The 21,054-nt window shown below is 58.5% G+C and overlaps 7 protein-coding genes and 1 non-coding gene across 8 annotated transcripts, besides 1 other annotated feature; 4 read left to right on the forward strand and 4 right to left on the reverse strand.

Annotated features, from left to right (window-relative positions):
* The first annotated feature begins 352 nt into the window (after window positions 1-352).
* P884DRAFT_236451 (uncharacterized protein) lies at window positions 353-2,934 on the forward strand. Its single transcript, XM_069439992.1, has 2 exons — window positions 353-1,225; window positions 1,355-2,934. Exons 1-2 carry the CDS (start codon window positions 684-686, stop codon window positions 2,679-2,681), a joined length of 1,869 nt encoding a protein of 622 aa, XP_069301232.1. The 5' UTR covers window positions 353-683; the 3' UTR covers window positions 2,682-2,934.
* A 749-nt stretch (window positions 2,935-3,683) lies between these two features.
* P884DRAFT_266870 (uncharacterized protein) lies at window positions 3,684-6,795 on the forward strand (the record flags this gene model as incomplete). The annotated part of the gene is made up of 2 exons (XM_069442062.1): window positions 3,684-6,650; window positions 6,751-6,795. The coding sequence occupies 2 exons, from the start codon at window positions 3,684-3,686 to the stop codon at window positions 6,793-6,795; spliced, it is 3,012 nt and encodes a 1,003-aa protein (XP_069301233.1).
* A 374-nt stretch (window positions 6,796-7,169) lies between these two features.
* P884DRAFT_t20 lies at window positions 7,170-7,243 on the forward strand. The gene has a single exon. It is a non-coding gene; the product is annotated as a tRNA-Asn (tRNA).
* A 544-nt stretch (window positions 7,244-7,787) lies between these two features.
* P884DRAFT_296762 (uncharacterized protein) lies at window positions 7,788-10,338 on the reverse strand (the record flags this gene model as incomplete). Its single annotated transcript, XM_069444443.1, has 7 exons — window positions 7,788-8,068; window positions 8,129-8,278; window positions 8,335-9,073; window positions 9,124-9,314; window positions 9,406-10,024; window positions 10,091-10,144; window positions 10,210-10,338. 7 exons carry the CDS (start codon window positions 10,336-10,338, stop codon window positions 7,788-7,790), a joined length of 2,163 nt encoding a protein of 720 aa, XP_069301234.1.
* A 1,435-nt stretch (window positions 10,339-11,773) lies between these two features.
* P884DRAFT_192038 (uncharacterized protein) lies at window positions 11,774-13,013 on the reverse strand (the record flags this gene model as incomplete). The annotated part of the gene is made up of 3 exons (XM_069437639.1): window positions 11,774-11,841; window positions 11,900-12,892; window positions 12,986-13,013. 3 exons carry the CDS (start codon window positions 13,011-13,013, stop codon window positions 11,774-11,776), a joined length of 1,089 nt encoding a protein of 362 aa, XP_069301235.1.
* Window positions 13,014-13,899: 886 nt separating this feature from the next.
* Window positions 13,900-14,975, forward strand: P884DRAFT_266873 (uncharacterized protein; the record flags this gene model as incomplete). Its single annotated transcript, XM_069442063.1, has 5 exons — window positions 13,900-14,063; window positions 14,112-14,150; window positions 14,205-14,288; window positions 14,442-14,791; window positions 14,845-14,975. 5 exons carry the CDS (start codon window positions 13,900-13,902, stop codon window positions 14,973-14,975), a joined length of 768 nt encoding a protein of 255 aa, XP_069301236.1.
* A 508-nt stretch (window positions 14,976-15,483) lies between these two features.
* Window positions 15,484-15,933: a sequence feature (Protein overlapping with rRNA (P884DRAFT_311957, KAL2181055.1) was converted to a misc_feature.).
* A 143-nt stretch (window positions 15,934-16,076) lies between these two features.
* On the reverse strand, window positions 16,077-17,254 carry P884DRAFT_53417 (uncharacterized protein). Its single transcript, XM_069445949.1, has one exon. It carries the CDS (start codon window positions 16,904-16,906, stop codon window positions 16,220-16,222), a length of 687 nt encoding a protein of 228 aa, XP_069301237.1. The 5' UTR covers window positions 16,907-17,254; the 3' UTR covers window positions 16,077-16,219.
* A 349-nt stretch (window positions 17,255-17,603) lies between these two features.
* On the reverse strand, window positions 17,604-19,301 carry P884DRAFT_191306 (uncharacterized protein; the record flags this gene model as incomplete). The annotated part of the gene is made up of 1 exon (XM_069437583.1): window positions 17,604-19,301. The coding sequence occupies one exon, from the start codon at window positions 19,299-19,301 to the stop codon at window positions 17,604-17,606; it is 1,698 nt and encodes a 565-aa protein (XP_069301238.1).
* Between the last annotated feature and the right edge of the window lie 1,753 nt (window positions 19,302-21,054).

The following is a 21,054-nucleotide window of genomic DNA, read 5'->3' on the forward strand; positions in this document are numbered from 1 at the left end:
AAGCGTTGTACAGAGGTACATACGTGCATATAGTGGCTACCGAATAAGGCAATTAATTAATAGGCTTAAAGATGCCAGATGCAATGGTCAGGTTGCAACGAGCGAGACTCTCGGGCCCGGCATCCAGATTGGCTGTTTGGACCCCCAAGCTTGCCAAGCAGCGCCAAGGTTGAGCCATGTTAGTGGCCGGGGTGGTTGACCAGAACGGCTCCTGTGGGGTCGAGACCCAAGTCGCGATAACTGGCCTCGAAGTACGCGACTTGACGCGACTTCTGGTGTTTCCTCGAAAATAAAATCCACGAGCGTGTTCTTTTCTTCTTCTTCAACTTTTTGACAGCCGGAACATCATTTGTCCCTGTACTACCCTTACGTGTGTAGTCCGTACGGAATAATCCGTGCAGGTTGTCGTTTCAATTGATCTGTTTCATTCAGACTCATATTTTCCTTTCTGGCACATCTCACGCATGCAGAGAGGTGCTTGCATCTCGGCCCAAGCTTCGAGTCCCACTGTTGTGCATCCGTTCATCCCCCCGCCACCAGTCGCATGCGGTTGCATTCTTCTATTGGATTCTCATAGGCCCACACACAGTGCCAGGTTTATCGTCAGTCAGTCATAAGGGAAGAACGTGTGAGAGGAATAGAGAGAAAGAAGTACATGAGAGAGGCGAGGAGGAGACGCCGCCATGGCTGACGAACCCCCGCTCCCTCCTCTTCCCCCTTTGCAGGCGGGCGGCAGAAAGAAACGGAGCCGTCGGCCAGACTCTCCTCCTCCTCCGCCACACTCCTCATCGAGCGATCCTGCCTTCTTCTCCAGCGATGACGACCCGGCCATCGACAACTACCAGACACTCGGGCGCCGCAAGCGCAGGTACGTGGGCACTTGGTATGACCAGCAGCCCGCATCGTCCGACTCGGCCTTGGGCGACGAGACGCAGCCGCGCAACCCCCCGCCTCGCGGCGCCAAACCGCCAAAGCCGCAGAAGCGCGAGTTCCGAAGGCAGCTCGACAGCGGCGTCTGGATGGGTACCGAAGGCTCCGTCACCGACACCGACGACGGCTTCGACCTCGAACCAGCCGCCGCGAGACTACCACTCGCGGCTCCCCGACCTCGCGTTACGGCGATGCCGCCTCCTTCGGTTCGGCCGCGCCTCTCGCCGCTGGAGCAGAGAGTCCAGGACGCCATCGACTTTTGCGTCGAGACCGGCACCGAGCAGGTTGACCTCTCGTAAGTCATTGCATCTTTCCGACGCCCTCTCCCTCCCTCCCTCCCTCCCTCTCTTTCTCTCGTGTAGTGAAGACGTGATGAGGGACTCTAGCTCATCAACAACGGGATCTAACGTCTGTTGGTGCGTAGCGGCATGGACTTGGAGACCATTCCAGACCACCAGATCCGGTCCCTCTCCAACATCGTGCCCATCCCACACGTGACAAGGGATGTGGCCTTTGAGCAGAGAGAGCCCGAGATCCAGCTGTTTCTCTCCAACAACCGCCTGCGCCGCTTCCCCGTCGCCCTCGTCAACGTCGAGAACATTACGGTCCTTAGCCTGCGCGCCAACCGCCTGGTGACCCTCCCCCCGGCGATCGCCAAGCTCGTCAACCTCGAAACGCTCAACATCGCCCAGAATTTCCTCAACTTCCTCCCTGGAGAGCTGCTTGCCCTCCTCCGTCGCGGCGGCAAGATGCGGAACTTCGCATTCGAGCCGAACCGCTTCTGGCAGCCCCAGGCGACGGCGGCGGCCGCCGCCGCCGCCAACCCGCAACACGCTGCCGAGTACGAGCGGCTCACCTTCCCCGGCCGACCGGCCGAAGCGAAACCCCAGCCCACCTGGTCCGGCGTGACCACCGAGCTCTACGCCCGCACGCCCGTCCACTTCCTGGACAGCGCGCTCAACGGCTGCACCCCGTTCACCCTTCCTCCGTCCCTCTACAACCCCGCCGCGCCTTCGCCAGAGAAATCGCAGGCGCGGGAGCAAGGCGAGAACCCCGCCGCCCCCCTGCTGAAGATCGAACCGTTCACCGCCCTCGCCACGCCTACTAAGCCCATCTACCGCGACGTGATGCTCCTCGCCGCAGACCCACACCGACGGAGGACCAGCAGCGGCGCCAGGGGGCCCAGGTCCCTCTTCGAGCTCGCCCTCCGTGCGTGCGCCACAGCCTCGATCGCGGCGACGGCGGCGGCGGCGGCGGGCCGCGACGATGACGATGACGACGACGCGCACGACCGCCAACACCACCTCGCCGGCCGCCGAGCCGACCTCGTGCCGTCCTGGATGCCGCGCTACTTCGCGCGCGCCGTCCAGCGCGCCGTCGACATCCGCCGCGAGGGCGGCGCCAGCTGCGCCGTCTGCGGCCGCGACACGGCCATGCCGCTGGCGCTGTGGGTCGAGTTTCGCCGCGTCGGTCGGGCGGCGGCGGCGGTCGGCGGCGAGGGCGCCGACAACGACGGGCCGGAGGGGCAGGGGAGAGGAGGAGGCGGAGAGGCGGGCGAGGTGACGGCTGGCGCCTCCGCCGCAGCCGCCGCCCGTGCCGGGTTTCCGTCGGCCGCGGCGGGGATGGGGACGGGGGCCGAGGGCGGGGGTATGGTGTTGGTGCCGTTCCTGCGCGTCGCGTGCTCGTGGGCGTGCGTGCCTGTCAAGGTGGGCGAGGTCCGGACGGAGCGGGAAGAGGAAGGGGAGGTCTGAGTGTAAGGGCTGGGGAAAGGGCTGGGGAAAGGGCCCGATGAAGGGCTGTGGGCCTCTTTTTTTTTCTTTTTTTCGTAGGTGGTTTGTCACCAGAGTCGAAGGGACTTCAGGTGGCCATTTGTTCACCGGGCGCGTTTAGACACTTGTCACGGCAATGGACAGGAGCTGGGCGTATTATATCCTGTGTGTAATGTGTAGGGCCCGCTTCTCAGGTACATGTACATAATAAAGTACTTGAAAGTGTGAATGCTGGAAAATCCCGAGAACTCGGTTGTTGTGTCTCGAGTTTGTCCTGCGCAAGTCGTGATTATCTCAAACAATCAATTCCATCATGGCCGTTTCTTCCAAAGGCGTTTCTTCCAAAAGCGAGCGCAGCTCCGCGTCGACGGCTGTGGGGAGATCGTCCAGACAAGCGACTGCCTGAGAGCTACTGGGCTTCAAACCTGCGTCTTCTCTCCTTTTGTATGCGGCCTTCAAAGTTCCTTGCTGGTGGCAATGCCAAGACACCTTTCGGGCAGGGGTTTGCTGGCCCGCCGCATAGCCAGTGCATAGCTGAGGAGCTTTCCGCTGCAGCGTGCACAGAGAGGCTGCACCGGCAACGCCTTCCAATTGTTTTAACGTCACCTCTTCTCGCTGGAGCTCCCCCAATCACCACCGCAGCGGAGCTTCCCCAAAGCTCGAGCTTTCCCATCCCATCGCCAACGATAAGGCCGGCCACTCAACATCGCAAAACCAAAACCTTCTTCCATATTGCTTGCTTTGGCAGATCAATGGCCCACGAAACGAAAATTACGATCCTAAACCTAAAGTAGTTGCAAGACCTCGAATCGCCGGTCAGCGCGCCTCGGCTTGTGCTGTGCTCCTCCCCCCCCCCCCCCCCCCCCCCCCCGGGGGCCGCCAATACCCACGAGACCTATCCCAAAAGTAAGGGAGAAGAAGAAAACGAAAAGATTTAAAAAAGAAAAAAATAAAAAGAAAAGAAGAGAGATATAGCTAGGGAACATGCGCCCACCACACCTCCTACCAGCCCTCTGCTCACTCGGCACCCTCCTCCTACTCCAACCCCCCGGCGCACACGCCGTCTTCCGCGACGAGGTCGGCCACATCGACTACCACTACCAGCTTCTGGGCCTGCCCCAGCGCGAGACCACCTTCTTCCACCGCCCCCGCCGCGATGACCGCGCCAGCCTGCTCTACACCCTCAGCGACCTCGGCGTCCTCGGCGCCGTGAACCCGGGCACCGGCGAGGTCGTCTGGCGGCAGTCGGTATCGGGATCCGGCGGACCGAACGCGGACGCGGGCGGCCGGACTCGGGAGGACGGCGCCAGGGACGTCCGCGGCTTCATGCGGGCCGGCGAGGGGGAAGGGTGGATCGTCAGCGCGTACGGCGGCGCCGTGCATGCGTGGGACGCGGTGAGTGGGAGGAACAAGTTCTGGGTGAGGCTTGGCGGCGGCGGCGTGGAGGTGGTGAGGGACCTGGAGGTCGTGGAGTTGACGGAGAGCGGGCCCGGCAGGAAGGACGTGCTGGTGCTGTCGGAGGAGGGCGAGCGCGCGGCGACGGTGGCGCGCCGGCTCAGCGCCGAGGACGGGAGCGTGGTGTGGGAGTTTCGGGAGGTGACGGGGGACCTGCCGCTGCAGGTGAGCACCAACCTGGAAAAGGTGTTCGTCGTCAGCCTGAAGGGGGCCCCCGGAGCGTACGGCCTCAAGGTCACCGTGCTCGATCCCGTCACGGGGAGGAAGCTGGACGAGATGACGGTCGGGTCGAGGGCGGACGTGCACGACAAGCAGGACGTCGTGCTCGTCGGCGCCAACTCGGCCGCCCCGGTCGTCGCCTGGACCGACCACGCCCGCAAGACGCTGTGGGTCAACGTGCTGGGCACCAAGACGCGCCACGAGTTTCCCCTGCCCGCCGACACGGTCGAGGTCGAGGTCCACGCGCCGCACCTCGCCCAGTCGCAGCCGCACTTTTTGGTCCACACCAAGACGGCCGCCGGCCACCGCGGCGAGGTCTTCCATGTCGATCTGAAGACGAATGCCGTCTCCAAGGCCTACAGCCTGCCGCTTCTTCCCGGCCCCGGCGCCTTTTCCACGAGCTCCAGCGGCGCCAACGTCTACTTCACCCGCATCACCGAGGATGAGGTGGTCCTGCTGTCGTCGCAGTCTCACGGCGTGCTCGGGCGCTGGACGCTGAAGACGGGTGACCCGAATGCCGCCGCCATCCACGCGGTGTCCGAGGTGGTCAAGAAGGGCGGCGGTTCGGGGGACAGCTACGCGGTGCGGGCAGCGGCGGTAACCGACCTGGACGACTGGGTGCTGATTCGCAACGGCGAGTCCGCCTGGACTCGTCACGAGGGCATGAGCGGGGCAGTTGCGGCCACGTTTGCCGAGATCCCCGAGAGCGAGGACCTGGCTAGGTCGCTCGAGGTCGAGGCGCACAGCAACCCCGTGCAGGCTTACATCCACCGGGTCAAGCGCCACGTCAATGACTTGCAGTACCTCCCGGCCTGGATCGACAGCATCCCGTCGAGGTTCACGAGCAGCGTCCTCGGCAAGGATGTGCCTTCCACCACCGGTAAGCTGGCCCGGGACAGCTTTGGCTTCCACAAGCTGGCCGTCTTGGCCACGAGGCGCGGGATGCTCTACGCTCTCGATGTCGGCAACGGCGGCAGAGTGGTGTGGCACAAGCGGGCCTTTACGATCCCCAAGGGCAGCAAGTGGGACGTCAAGGGAATCTACGCCCACGAATCCACGGGCGAGGTCACCATCCTCGGCTCCAACAATGACTTCGTCGTCTTGAAAGGCGATACTGGCGAGATCATCGAGGCGAAAAGCCCGAGCCCTGAGGCCACCACTCAGGCTACCGCTCTGGTCGACACCTATTCCGGCAAGCAACTCATCCGGATCGGGCGCGACGGCAAGATTGGTGACCTCCACGTCTACAAGGCCCCGAGGCAGACCGTGGTGACACGGGGCGCCGCAGGCGAGCTCAGGGGCGTCGTCTTTGTCGCCAACGGCACGAGCTCGTACGGGTCGACCTCCTGGACCTTCTCCCCGCCGCAGGGCCAGAGGATCGTAAACGTTGCGACCCGCCCGGCCCACGACGTCGTCGCCTCCATCGGCCGTGTCCTCGGCGACCGCACCGTCAAGTACAAGTACCTCAACCCCAACACGCTCGTCGCCGCCGCCGTCAACGACAAGGCCCAAACGCTGACCGTCTATCTCCTCGACACCGTCTCGGGCCAGATCCTCTACTCGGCCCAGTACGAGGGCATCGACCTCGCCAAGCCCATCGAGTGCGCCATGGCCGAGAACTGGTTCGTCTGCACCTACTTCGGCCAGTACGCCCTGCGCGACAACGCCGCCCAGTCCCTCAGGGGCTACCAGATCCTCGTCGCCGACCTCTACGAGAGCACCGAGGCCAACGACCGCGGCCCGCTCGGCGCCGCCGGCTCCTACTCCTCCCTCGGCCCGGTCGACGTCCCCACGGCGGACGGCGTCCTCCGACCCGCGGTGGCGTCCCAGTCGTACGTCCTGAGCGCGCCCATCTCGGCGCTGCAGGTCACCCAGACCCGCCAGGGCATCACGTCGCGGCAGGTGCTCGCCTACCTGCCCGAGTCGCACGGCATCGTCGGCATCCCCCGCGCCGTCCTCGAGCCGCGCCGCCCCGTCGGCCGCGACCCCACCCCGGCCGAGGCCGAGGAGGGCCTGATCCGCTACCACCCGGCCATCGAGGTCGACCCCAAGAGCGTCGTCACCCACGAGCGCGACGTCCTCGGCGTCGACCGCATCATCGCCACCCCCGCCGTCGTCGAGAGCACCAGCCTCGTCCTGGCCTACGGCGTCGACGTCTTCGGCACCAGGGTCGCCCCGAGCTTCCTTTTCGACATCCTGGGCAAGGGCTTCAACAAGGTCGCCCTGGTCGGGACCGTCTTGGCCTTGCTGGTCGGGGTAATCATTCTGGCGCCGGTGGTAAGTCCTTCCTTTGGTCCTTTATTTTTTTTTTGTTTTGTTTTCCCCTTTGTCTCGGGCCAAGTTGTGTGTCATGTTATGTTTGCTAACGATATCGCAGGTGAAGAGGAAACAGATCAATCTGAGATGGCAGGCCCCAATGTAGAAATGTATATCTCTCTGAGGATCTCTCTTTTGTCTTGGGACTTTGCTATTTTACACATAATGCGTGGGAAATACAAAACATCGCCATTTTTTTGTGTGTTTTGATGCTTTCCGTGCGCAAAATATTCTGCTAGTCCTGCTGCCATGGTTGGGCATCCACTTGCCCTAGATGTGTCGCTCTAACGTGGTGACCGATCAATGCTTCAGTGTGAGCTTCGATCAACCAAGAATGTCAATAACTAAACGGAGTGGCCCCAAACGAGCAGCGAGCCCAATGCGGAATGCGCAATGCGCAATGCGCAATGCGACAAAGTTGACGGCCCTTTCAAGATAAACAAACCGGAACCGGCCCATCATCAAGCAATTGGGTAGCAATCCTCTGTGGCGCAATTGGCTAGCGCGTCTGACTGTTAATCAGGAGGTTGGAAGTTCGAGCCTTCCCGGAGGAGCTTCGGTATTTTTTTCTTTGCCCGAAAGCAACAACAATCAGGGTCACGAATGCACGTAATCCTCGTTGCTGTTCTGTTTTCTCTTTTTGATTTTCATTTAGCCGGCTTGCCGATTAATTCGCCGCTGGGTCGGCTTCGTGGAAGGACACTTACAGGCAGTAACAGAGAGCAGTGCTTAGACGCCTCGCTTGCAACTTGCGGTAAAGGGACAAAATCGCTGTGTCGTCTGAGCTCGGCACTGCACCAACCAGACTGGGAGGGTTTCGTGGAGATTACTGAGGTAAACTAGTTTACTTACAAGCTCCCGCACTATCGCCACTTCGCCCCTTGAAGTTATTGCTCCCCCGAATAAATAAACAAATGATGGTTGCACGCAATACCTGCCAAAGCCTTTGTATGTTCCCAACGGAAAGCTTCAACCCGCCGCCCGCTCCTGACTAGGTAACCCACCCTCTGGCTCGTCGGCATGTCTCTTGAACCAGGTCATCATATTACAGACTAGCCGCCACCCAACAATATGTCTCCTCCTTCGGAACTTGGCCAATCAATCATCATCATCGAAGATCTGGAACGTGTTCTGTAAGATGGTATCCACCACTCTCACCTGCCAGCCGGCATCTGACATGCTGGACCCGGGCGCGGTGCCCATGAGCGTGGGGCCAAACACGATGGCCAGATTCTGCGAGCTCATCCGGTTGGTTGAGGCGTTCTCCATGACACGGTGCAGGTGCAGCGTCAGGGCCCGCAGGGTGGCGTAGTTGGGGTCGGGAAGATTGTTGATGATGGCGTGGAGGGAATCGCGCCGGACGATGTCGTCTTCGTGTTCTGTCACCTTCGTTAGTGCCCTGTCGTGCACCAGGACGAGGCAGCGGGCCGAGCACTTACGAGCTGCTTCGATAAAAGCAAAGTAGCTTTCCCTCGTCAACAGAGGGTCGGGCAGGTCACGGAAGAACTGCTTGAGCAGGCCGGCGACGCTGTTGACATCGTGGAAGAAGTTTTCGGGATTGCGGAAGTCGAGATTGGCAGAAGTCGAATCTGTTACTGTTAGTCCGTGCGCGAACAGCGAGCAGGGACGGAGACACGCGACGAACCTGTGTCGAAGAGATTCTTCAGCTTGTTAACGTGCGGCATCGAGCCGGATAAGCGGTAGATGCCCTCGACATTCAAACCGAAGAGATCGACTGCCTGAATACATTGGTAGACGACCATTGGCACGGCCAGCCCATCTCTCTCGTAGAGCGTGGAGAGGTTGACTCCGAATACGGGGCGGGCCGGAGGAACGTGCGGAGTTAGCGGCGGAGATTGCAAGTGCGCCTGGGCAGGCACCATCGCAGAAGTCTGCTGAGACGTGCTCGCGGCTGAGCTGCCTTGCTGCGACGGCAGTGGTACGTAAGAGGGCTGCTGTGATGGCTGAGAAGAGGGGGTTTGGAAAGATAACGCCCCCAGTTGCGGCGGTCCCTGGGAGGTGACGGAGCCAAAGGAGCCATCGAACCTTGAGGAGGAAGGCTGAGTTTGGTGTGATTGCGCGCCAGGGCCGCGGTACTGCTGGCTTCCGGGACCGTTGCTCTGGTTGATGGTGCTTCCGTGACTGTAACTTCTCTCGTGCTGCGGCTGAGAGGGCGGCGGCGGGCCACCGAGCAATGGCAGGGAGCCCATGCTCTGGTTATAGCTGTGGCCCATGGGCCCCTGGTTTGTCGAAGTGCTTGATCGAGCGCCCTGAAAGATGCCGGACGGCGGTGGCTGCACGGCATTCGAAGTTTGCTGCTGTGACGGGTTATGGCTGCCGGCCGCACTGGCCGGAATCATGGCTCGAGTTGCGGAGTCGAGGAGCTGGGAATGTCAGCGACGGCCGGGAGAGCTCGTTACGGAATGGGACTTACTTGGTTACGCTCATATTTGGGCGGGCCTGTCCTGGGCGGCATCTTGGAGTGCTGGCTGCTCAGATAGTCGTTCAGGTCCTTGTCATTGTCAATGGCGAGGACACTCTCGCGTAAGCTCCGCGCCTCGGGCGATTGCTTGAGAGGGCTAATGCAGAGACCGTTGCTGAGCACCAGCTTCTCGTTGAAGGATGCTGAGAGAGAGAGCTTGGTCAGCGGATCACGTACATCCAGGGAAAAAAAAAAGAAAAAAAAAAAAGAAAAAAAACTGCGAGACCGACATACCAAACTTTTGCATCTGTAGCGCCAACCCGGAGTCGCATTCCCTCACAATATCCTGGAGCGCCTGCACGGTTTCCGGCCTGGTCTTGGTCTCCAGCTCGTTCCTCTCCGCTGATGCGACCTGGACCTTGCCTTGATAGTCTTGGTCGGCTGCCTGGGCCTTCCGAAGCAGATCTTCCTCGTGCCCAGCACCCGACTTGTGCGCCTTGAAGCCGAACATCTTTCCGCCCTGGCGGCCAGCCGTATCTCCGGTACGGACCCGGTCGTACTCCTCCGCCAGGCCGTCGTATTTCAACTTAGACTTGCGCATCGCGGCCTCGAGCTCGGCCACGCGTTGCTCGGCGGCCAGGCCGCTCTGTTTCCATCCCTTCCTGGACTTATCGGCCATGAGGGCGAGCTCGGTTAGGTCCTCGGCCATCGATTGCAGTGACATGGCGAACTGTATCCCGTTCTCCGCCATGCGCTCGTGGACCGCCATCATCTCTTCGTACGCCTTGCCGAAGGTACCGCCCCGGTGCTCGCCCCGCTGCATGTTGTCCTGAGACAGCCGGCATAGCTTCTTGAGTGAGTTCGCATGTTCGTCTTCGAGGGTCGCCCGCTTCTTGAGGAATTGCGCAAACTCCTAGCGGCCCGAGGTCAGCAGCGGCATAGAGAAGGGTGGGTACCAGTCGGGAAGAGTGAACGGTACCTTTGCCGAGGCGATACTCTGTTTGAGCCGGTTGAGCATCACCGAGATGCCAATCTATCAGACAATTTGTGTAAGCGCATGCATGGAAGGAGGGATCAGTCGGAGTCGGATGCACACACCTCTGACCTCAGGACTTCCTGCACTTGCGCCCTGGTTTCTTCGCTCAACGGCGCCGGTGTTGGCTGAGAGGTGGCTCCATTTTCGGGGGCGACGGCGGTCGTCGCCCCCGCCGTTTCCGCAGTGGACATGGCGCTCGCAAGCCCGAGGAGTCGGTGGACTACCGTCGACTGCAATGCGCGGGGTTCTGGTGTTGAATCCTGAAAGGTCGAAGTCGTGCTCCGGGGCGCAAGTTTCCAGGCTCGGGATCGGGCATGACGGGCTAACAAGGTGAAGTGCTAACGTACCCCTCTACCCGAGCCAGGGGCCACGCGACCAATGGGTGATGAGTGGGGAAGGAACGGCGAACGTACCGGCGTATTTCGCAGTCAGTTAACTACTTAACTACGGATACCGTACCTCAACTAACTACTACGTACTGCGTACACTAGAGCAAGGTACCTGCTCCGGTCCCTTTCGGCTCCACTACAACAACAGCTCCATGCTAACGGCTCCGTCTCGGGTAATCTAAAGCTTAGTTACAAGCTTCCTTATTAACTCTGTTCCAATGTATTGTACAAACATATACGCCTGCCAGAGCCGGTAAAGTTGGACAACAAAAATAACAAACTTCGATTAACCAGTCCATTACACAGTACTCTGATTTTTGAATCATACCAATACACAGTAATACAACCCCCCGGTGTCTTATCCCCCAGGAGGTTTCAGGAGTTGGCATGAACAGCTGCGGTTTCAACAGTGCCTCGAAGATCGAGAGAACAAAAAAAAAGGATAATTCCTATGTCGGGCCAACATGCGATTTCCAAGGGCGATCATTCAAGCATGTCGGCCTGTTCAAGACGCCGGGAGGACGAGTCCAGCGAAATGGGAGGTTACACAGACGACGCTGTCCGAATGCTCTTTCGGCCGGTGCATCGCAGTTTGCTTTGGAGATTCTACTTGGCGCCCCTAGTAAGGGGTATACTGGGATGGCGGTAGCGAGTGCGCCTTCGTTATGCCGGAGTCCATCCTCGGAAGCTGACGCAAAGGAGTGAGCGTGTGTCGAGAGAGCTGTCTAGGCCGTCCACAGTTGCCCTGGTGTAGTGCACTCCCAAGCATCCACAGCAGCTGTCTCGCACTTCTCCGTCCACCTCGCTTAGCCCGATCGTCAGGTGCCATTCAACCAACCATGTCTGACACTCTACGAGAGTAGGCTAAGCGTCTTGAATACGTCCGTAAATATCTCGAAATGGCCCTTGCTGTTGGCGTCTACAAAGCAGGGGTTTTGTTGGCGGGGGGACCACGACAACGAATCGTTCTCGGAGCCCGAGACCCAGTTACCGAGGACCATGCAATCGATTAGCCAAGGGCCAGGGCCATGCCAGTGTGTATGTAGTGTATGGAAGTTATGTATGTATGTATGTATGTACGGACCTAATGTCTGTACAACTACGCCAAGATTGGCGAGGCATGATTCCAGCAACTACCCTTGCGCGCATTTTTTTTTAAATATATACGACCGCCAACTTTTTAGCATTTGCAACTAACGCCGGCGCTGGATGCGTTCAACGAGCCTACTCTCGGCCCCTAAACAAAACCCTTGAGTATGGCGGCTTCGGCGTTGATTATAGATGAGCCAGCAGCACCGATGACGGCTAGACACAACGTCAGCGGGGGGGCGCCGGGGCGTATTTTGCGGGTCGAGATACTCACTGTTATGGCTCAAGGCAACAAACTTGATATCAAAGATGCCGCTGTCGTCCTCGCGGACGCGGCCGACACTGACGGTGTAGCCGTTTGACAAGTCGCGGTCCAGCCGGGGCTGCGGCCTGTCGGGCTCGTCAAACACCTTGATGGGCGGGTTGGGCGCCGAGGGGCAGCCCAGCCGCTGGGCCTCGGACACGTAGCTGCGCATGGCCTCCTTGACTTGCTCGGCCGTGGGCGGCGGCCGCTGGGCGAAGCGCAGTGACACGCAGGCCGTGTGACCGTCCATCACGGGCACGCGGTTGCACGCGGCCGAGACGCGGAGCGTCTCCTGGCCCTCGATGGCGGTGGCGTCGGCGTTGATGCTGCCCAGGATCTTGCGCGCCTCCGTCTCGAGCTTGTCCTCCTCGCCCGAGATGAAGGGCACCACGTTGTCAATGATGTCCATGCTGCTCACCCCGGGATAGCCGGCGCCCGAGACGGACTGCATGGTGACGACCGAGACGGCATCGATCTTGCCGAACTTGGCCTGCAGCGCGGCGAAGGGGATGACGAGGCCGATGACGGCGCAGTTGCTGTTGCACACGAGGAAGCCCTTTTTCAGCCCGAGCGTCTTCCGCTGGTGCGGGATCAGGGCGAGGTGATCGAGGTTGACGGTGGGCACCACGAGGGGCACGAGCGGGTCGCGGCGGTAGTTTTTGGCATTGGAAAAGACGGCCAGGTTCGCCTGCCGGAACTCCTCCTCGATTTCGCCGGCGACGTCGCTGTCGAGGCCGCTGAAGACGATGTCGCAGTCGGCGAACTCGCTCGCCTTGCATTCGCGCACCACCAGGTCGCCGACTCCGGGTGAGATGGGGATCGCCTGCTTCCACCGCACGGCGTCGCGGTACTTCTTGCCCGCCGACCGGGACGACGCGCCGACGGCCACGAGGCGCAGGGACGGGTGCTGCTGGAGCAGCAGAATGAAGCGCTGCCCTACCGAGCCGGTGCAGCCCAGAACACCTGCCAAAGGGGCATGTCAGTGCGGACTTAGCGCCGGGAAGATGGACTATAATTAGCGGGGCAGAAAGAAAGTCGCTGTCTCGGCCACCTTACCGCAATTTTTTACGGGCAATTGTGACATTTTGGTGTGCGTCTGTTGGGCTCCTCTACCGACTGCCGTGGTATTCGCTCGACGAGCTGCCAACTATGGGGAGAGCTGAGGGAATATATCTTGATAGAGGTGAGTCAGTCTTGCCCAATGTGTGAACTTGGTGTGTCCCCCCGACTTTTTTGTTCGCCGTCACTCATGCCCCGCCACCGCCCGGCATCGGAGCCGGGGGTGGAGCCCGTGGGGTTGCCCTCCAAGGCCCCCCAACACTTTGCAGGGGAGCCTGGGTAACTAACGCTAGAGGTCCACCCGCGGTACCGTAGGGCTGGTATCTCCAGAGTGTCCGCAGGACGATCGCTCCCAGCGCATCTGGTTCCAGCCCCATCAAGTCCCAGGTTGTCACCTATCCTTTCTTATACGACGGCGTTGCTGAATACAGGCGCTAAAATAATCATAATAATAATAATAATAGAATGGAAGAGAGAATGAAGCAAAATGAGCCTACACACCGAAACGGAGATCGAGAGGTTTTAGGATGCTCGTCGCAAAATCATTGAACGCGAGAGGTGGGATACCGGTGTTCATTTCGAGGTTTCTCCGTGTCATCGAAGCCGTTTGAGTCTGGTGAAAAACACCGCGTGGGCGGCCAGATAATGTCAGGGGTAGGAGGAGCGTGCGATCGCCAGTCATTTTTCGCCGCTCGCCGAGTCTCCAATAACGTTGCTCAGCTCCACCAACCGAGCCATTATGCATTCATTGGTCCTCTTTGTTCAGAACGTGTGTTTAAGATCTTCGCAGAGAAGATAATGCAGCGTGTTGGCATGACCTGCCACCACCTCTGTGCAACCCAACAAATGCCGATGCGAAAGGGACCCGGCGAATTGGAATCGAACAACTGCTACGAAATCCCCAACTCCCAATGCTGCCAGACAATACTCGATACTCGAGGGTGTCTGGTGTTCTGGACCGGCAAATACCGCTGGTCCGCCCAGAGAGCGCCGAGAAGCTTCCCAAGCCACTTCAGCTCCCATCGCTTCTGGCTTGTTGGGGCGAGCAAGGATTGGCAACGAACGATGTGCGTATGTATGTACATACAGCATAACAATACAACTATGTACAGTACCTACTTAGTCCGAAATCGACCCCCGGCTCCGACATGCCAGCCCGCTCGTCAGTGTTGTCTTCCTACTTGAACTTTCACCAACGTCTGGTTATTCTTGTTAGATCTAGGTCCAGTCCGCTTCACAACTGGCACGGGCGCGTGTTTATCCGATCTTCCTGTACACACGGGACGGGACACGCGATACCGTGTGTCTCAGCTGAGCAACCAATTTGCCCAGCGAAAGAAGGCGTATGACGAGGCCGGGAGGATTCCTCGGATTAAGGTTCGGAAAACCCATCAGCTTAGTACCCAAACACACCTTAAAAGTGTAAACTATCATCAACCCGGCTCGCTGATAGTGAACCAGAAAGCAGCAACATCCTGATCACCCCTCCGAGAGACGACGACCTCTGGAGCGTGGTCAACGTGGTAGGCCAGTCACCTCCCGTGGACTGCTCCAAGCCGTATGACCCGTCCGCTCTAGCGGGCAAGACCATCCTCATCACGGGGGGCGCGTCCGGTCTCGGCGCGGCCTTCGCGCGGCGCTGGGCCAGCCACGGGGCCCACGTCGTCATCGGCGACATCGACGACCGCCCGGGCGAGGAACTCGTCGCCGAGCTGCGCTCCTCCTCGCCGTCCGCCGCCCCGGGCCAGGTCATCGCCTACCAGCACTGCGACGTGACCTCGTGGACGGTGGTGGAGGGGCTGGGTGAGCAGCCGGTCTGGGAGATAGATAGATGTACGGGCCCGACTACGCGCGAGTCGAGACCTTCGTCTCGAAGTACTTGGCGGTGCTGAACTTGATGAGGCAAGTCAAGGGGTGGGTCGGGTTCGTCCGTGATCTGTTTGGGGGTCTGTTTTCGCAGGAGGGCGAGGGAGAGGAGGAAGTATAGGACTGCACCTGCTGTTGCTTAGCCGGCTCTTTCCAAGGTAGACAGATCGGATGATTCCCGACAGTTAGGGATCTGGGGAGTTTCAGAATGGCCCTGATCTCCCGTGTCGATCGACGCCATGGGCTGTGTTTGGTCCGCTTTGTCTTGTTGATTCGGGCCCTTCGTTAGTCCTCGAATGCGCATCTCGTGGGTCTTGGCAAACTCCTTTTGAGGTTTCAATGAAGGTACGGGTGCTATTCATTGTGTGATGGATTCCTGGGCCAGACTTGTGTTCCACCTCCTAGGAATTCAGGGGACGATTCGGGTTGCTCAGATCCCGGTCCATATCCTCGGAGAAGCCCTCCAAACTCTCTAACGCCTGTCATATCAACTGTGTCATACCGCAGCCCTGGTACATACGACCATATCCGCTAGGAAGCACGGGATCCCGTCCGCTCTCCCCGAGTTAAGCTAGCGAGAGCTCGAGTAGTAGTTGGGTCGGTGACGACCAGCGAATGCCGAGTGTTGTATGTCTTTTTGTGCTTCTTGTCGGTCTTCGCATGCCTTCCCTCGGTTGGTTGGTGTTGGCAATCTTCTGCCATGGATGATACCGTTCTGTGTCATGCACGGCAAAGGAGTCTGCCAAACACCGCTGAGCCTACTCTGTAGACTGACCCTTGATCCTGAAACCGACAGACGTCAAGCAGGTCACTTGGCTGAAGTGTTTGGGCACGGCAAAGACTCGATTAATCTCAAACCACTCCGTAAGCTACTATGCGGCCGAAAAGAGAAAATAACAAGAGAGACAAAAGAGGAGACGATGAGTGCTTTGAGTGATGCATCAAGCGCGAGCAGAGCGACAACAGACGGACCCACGCCCAACCCTGTTCCAGGAGCATGTCTTGAGCCACTTGAGAACAAGAACGTCGAGCGATGGTTCGGCCATCCATGCACGCATCCAGCACCGGATACACTCTGATTCCGGCTCCCGGGAGCTTTCGCGCTGGTAGTAGCCGGAACCCCCAAGCAGATGGTTAATCCAAGGTCAGGAAACGAACTCCAGCTCCTCCATAGAATATCCCACGTAAACCCAGCCAAATAAACACAGCCCACGCAATTCTCAAGGTATTGGATCCGACCACAATGAACCATTTATACCAGCAAGCAGCCACAATGACGATGACAAGAAATAAAGTAACTGAACCAACCAGGCACCACCGCTGTGAAACCCATCAAGAAAAAAAAAAAAAAAAGAGAATCGCCAGTCAGGCACATGCAACGTCCAGGTACATTGCCATGGCCTGCAGAAAGGAGCCGAGGGGCTTCTGGCGAGGGGTAAGATGTGTCGAGCCAACCTCGCGGACCCTGAGAGCTTCACTGGCATAAAGAAAATTGAAAGGCAACAACAAGGAAAAACACAAGAAGAAGAAAAAGCCGGCCTCGTTGAATATCGTAATGGAGAATGAAGGTATGGAGGAGAACAAAAAAAAAAAATAGGAAAACAAGGGAATGGGGTGCAATGCCCAGATCCGAATGCGAACCTGACCGGACCCCGATGAAAATGGACCGGACCCCGATGAAAATGAACCGAGCCCAGCTTGTAAGTGTAAGAAAACCCACGATGCAATCCCTTTTTGCCGAAAGCTTGTAAAGCGCCAGTGATGTATCAGTCCTTCCTTCCCAAATCTTTGTGCTGGTATATCCCGGATGTGTGTTGCCTGTCCCTGTGCGTGCCCCTCTCGCGGTGATGACTCCTTGCGGCGTTGCTTTTTTTTTTCTTTTTCTCCGTTCCATTTCTTCCTTCGCCGACGTGCTGTTGTGACATAACGTACCACCATTAAGGTCCGGGAGGAAGCCGCGGTGACCCGAGTCCGTATGTGTTGGTCAGGAGTTATGACACCGTGCGTGAGCTTGCCGGCTGCTAAAAACAGATTCCCTCCTCCTCCGACCATTTTGCGGTTGATACCAAAACTCCAACAGACCCCCGATGAACCTCCCAAGGGATGTGTATCGCTGCTCGATGCTCGCCTCTGATACGATGATAGTGATGTCAAACCGACGAGACGCCGTAGGCCATATAATATACCCCCTCTTTTCGCCTTCCTGCATGACCTTGCGCCCTGCTTGCCATGATTTGTGTATGTGCGAAACCAAGCCGAGATGATAGCCGCGTGACCATGTGACCCAATGAAGGGTTAGGGGGCCACTGCGAGCCGTCCCAATGCCAGAGGGGAATCACAACGAAGTAGACTCTAAGACTTTGATGCCCGCCGCGAAACCCCGTCACAAGGCCGTCCAACAAATGCAACCAACCAAATGACCCACAAATCGTCGTAAACCTGGGAATCATTACGTGCGCAGAGTAAAAAAAAAAAAAATAAAAAAAGAGAGAGAGAGATAAGAAAAGAACAGAAGAACAAGATAAAAAACAAATGACTGATGAAGAAACAAGATAAAGTATCCCCCAGTTTCGGACCGAGGATATCGAGTGAGTCAAGCTCGGTCTGGAGCTGAATCTCAAGGGAACAATGCCTAAGCCGCTGGGCGATGGATCGGTGAATGATCGAGTGAACGGCCCTGACCAGCTGAAGCCGGAAGATAGGAAATGGCCAGCTATAACGACGGAGGAATATTTCACGCGTCGTTAGGTTATCGCCCCATCATATAAGGCGGGAATGCCGGTGCATTACCAGCCATCACAGGGCCGTTTCCGTTGTACACACCGCCCCATGGGTTGCCAGGTGCGTTTGACATGTTGGGAGGGGCGTACATGCTGGTGGTGCCAGTGGCGAGGCCGGTCGATGCCGGGTATCCACCACGATTCGAGGAGAGACCTGGAGGCGCACTCAATCCGGGTGGAGGGCCGCTGGCTGTGGTGAATCCGCTAGCGGACCCGGAGTGCATCCCGTTCATGCCGCTGGCCATGGCGCCCGCGCCGTTTTGGTTTTGGTTCTGATTTGATCGTACGCCGAGAGGGTTCTTGGAGAAGCTCAAGCGGATGCCTCCCTTGACGCTGTTGTGGAGCGGTTGTCCGTAGAGTTCGTGCAAGGCCTTGGTCGCAAAGGTGACGTCTTCAAACTCGACAAAGCACATGGGCCCATTCTGTTTGGTCCTGAAGCAGAGGCGCTTGTATCCGCGCTGCCGCGAGAACATGGCCTTCAGCTCCTCCTCAGAGGTGTCGAGGGGCAGGTTGCCGACGTAGAGCGTGTTGCACGGCGGGTTCTGGTCGGCCGGGTTCGCTGGTGGGAAGTTATTCATCCGGTGAGGCATCGGGGCATTGTATCCTGTGCCGTGGCCGCCCATTGCTGTGGGGGACATTGTGTTTGGCATTCCAGGAAGTGTCCCCATGCCGGCGTGGCCGTAGTACCCCATCGGAGTGTGTGCAGCGGCAGGGCTCGGGGTGGTGTTCAGTGACAGGTTCGCCATGCGGGATATCGGCAGCTGCGGCGCTGTCTGTCGACGCTGCAGACCGTTCTCGGCAAAGCCGACGGGGTCTTTGAGCAGCTCCTTGGTCTCATCGTCCTCGGCAGAATCGATCAGCGATTTGCTGGTCATCTGCGTGCCGCTGGCGAGATGGTTTCCGATCGGCGATTGCGGCCCGAAGATGTTATGGTAGGGGGCGCTAGCTTCGTGTGCGGTCAAATCTCCAAACTTGTTGTTCAGAGGAGGCGTAATCTTGTCCAGCGATTGGAACGTCCCGTTGAACCGCGATGTCTGTCTTGACGACGGAGCAGACGGAGTCGCAGAGCCGTTCGAGTTGGGAGCGCCCGCGGACATGATGGAGTCGTTAGAAAATCGCTTGCCCAGGGCCGTGGGACTCGAGCTGCCGAGGATCTCGACAATCATCTCGGCATCGTTCGAAATGTTGGATTTGCCGTCAAGCATGTTCTTGGCTTCCTGTGCGCCCGCCGGGCTTTTGAACTTGAGGATCGCGGATCGGAAACCGGCATCGGCGGATTGTTCAACGGGCAAGACCTCGACATCGACCAAATCCTTGGAAAAAACCATCATCAAGCGCAGTGACTCCTCCGACGTGTTGAGCGGGAGGTTACGAATCAGCGCTGAGGAGAGAGTTGGGGGCGTCGCAGATTGCGGGGTGCCCAGAGACTTTTTGGTGTCGCGATCAAAGGAATTGGCATTGGAAAGTGACGGGGGGTAGCCCGGCTGAGAAGACGCAGGCGGGCGGTAGGCCTGCGCCGGGGGAAGATAGGCCGGGACAGCCATTGTGGTCTTCGTCGCGGCGGTGGTCGCGGGGAAGGGACTCGCGCGACTCAACGCCAAGGCGGCAAACGAGCCGTTGGCTGGCGCACCAGTGGTCGAACTCGGCGGGCTGTTATCCCCGTTCATGCCTCGCGACGCATGCAGCGCTGCGCAGTGGAGGAAATGGGTTGTGTCGTTGGCTGCGACGATCGCGCTGATCGGGAGACGAGGTTCGGGGGCTACGAGTGGGAACGCGCAGCAGTGCGCGACAACTGGTGGAGAAAGGATGTCAAGTACCGCGAGGGCAATGAGGGCTCTAGCCGTACTTTTGTTGGAATCGGTGCGCTTCGGTTGGAACGCGCGGCAGGGGAGCCCAAGCCGAGTAGGAAGGATAACTAACTGACGACGCTGAGGGGCGGGCGCAATAAGACACCGGGCGGAGGACTTGGGGTGCAGGTACAGATTAGGAGCTGCGCAAGATGAACGATGACTGGAAGGGGGGAAAAAAAGGTTGGGGGTTTTGGAGAAAGATTTGGTGTGGGATGGATGAGGGGAGCTTTGCAGAAGACCGCGCGCGCGGGACTGGGGATTGACGGGTGGGCGAGAACTGCTTCCAGTCAATGGTAAAGCTTCCCGGGGCACCTCAGTGATTACGAGCCTTATTACACCGTACACAGTTCAGTACCGTATCGGTTGGCGCTAACGGAAAGAAAGGAAGCCTGAGACAGTGCAAGTTGCAGAACCAAACATTGTTCGTTGGCCAGAACCTGCTCCGGCTCGGATTATAGTTTAACCACTTTGACAGCGGTAGTTACACTGTCTCGCTGTGAAGCACAGCCACGAGGCGAGAGCACACATTATCAACCGAAAGCCACTCATGTTGATATTAGCGTAGATCAGGCTGCAGACTGAGATTAGCAGAGTACTGTGTAAAAATCTGTATGCCGTACTGTGTACGCGTACAGTGGGAGAAATGATCAGAGTGACGGGAAACGGCGTAAAAGTGAGGCCTAAAACCTGGACCCCAGCGAATCAAAAAAGGGCTGGCACATACATGTGAGTACGGAGTACAGCGTCCTGCGAATCAAGCAGGTGGTCTCTTGAACCAAATCGTCTTGGGCATCGGCAGAATTGGGAACAATGACATGGTCCCTATGTCCTCCTGTGAGATTTTGATGGGGATGGTCGCAGTGGTGATGATTGCTTTGATGAGCATTGCCCTGGCGGAGCTCCGCCCGGCAAGGAACGAACATTTATTAGGAGCTCGCAACAAGTGTCCTCTCTCGGGCGGAATCTCAGGGATCGGAGAGATCCAGCCAAACTCTGGTTTGGAGAGGGCCGGTGGGCTGGCGACCACGCTAGCCCCAAAACCGATGCGCAACACTGCCCAGGAGAGCGAAGGTCTGGGAGAGCGGGGCTGCCCCACTGCCCTGCGATGATGGTGTATGACTGTATTGTACGGATTACTTGTATGTACACTATGAGCCGACAGTTGTTCTGATGGAGTGCCGTTACCAGTACGGAATAGTTAGTTATATCGTATGGTACACTCCGCAGGATGCGGGAGGTGCTCGGATACCAGGTGTGCACGCGTCCAGGCTGGAAGGAATATCCCTGGAACATAACACACGTACATGTCGGTCGCGCGGGTGCCGAAGGAAACCTTCTGTTCGTGGTTAATGCAGGCAAATGAGGAGGATCTTCACCGGTTCGCCGGGCGCAACCCTGAAAGGATGGATACCTACCAAGTACTTTGCACTCAGGACTGTGGCGGAGAACCGCAGCTCCTCCGGGCGCAAAACCAGCGTTGCAACCTGTGGTTGGATCACCAACCCAACAGGGCCCCCCTCATTGTTTCGGGTCGCAAGTGGTGTGCTTCGGAGCCCTGCAGGGAACTCAA

Source organism: Thermothelomyces heterothallicus, assembly GCF_042370625.1.
Source record: "Thermothelomyces heterothallicus CBS 202.75 unplaced genomic scaffold P884_scaffold_2, whole genome shotgun sequence".
Classification (NCBI taxonomy): Eukaryota; Fungi; Ascomycota; class Sordariomycetes; order Sordariales; family Chaetomiaceae; genus Thermothelomyces; species Thermothelomyces heterothallicus.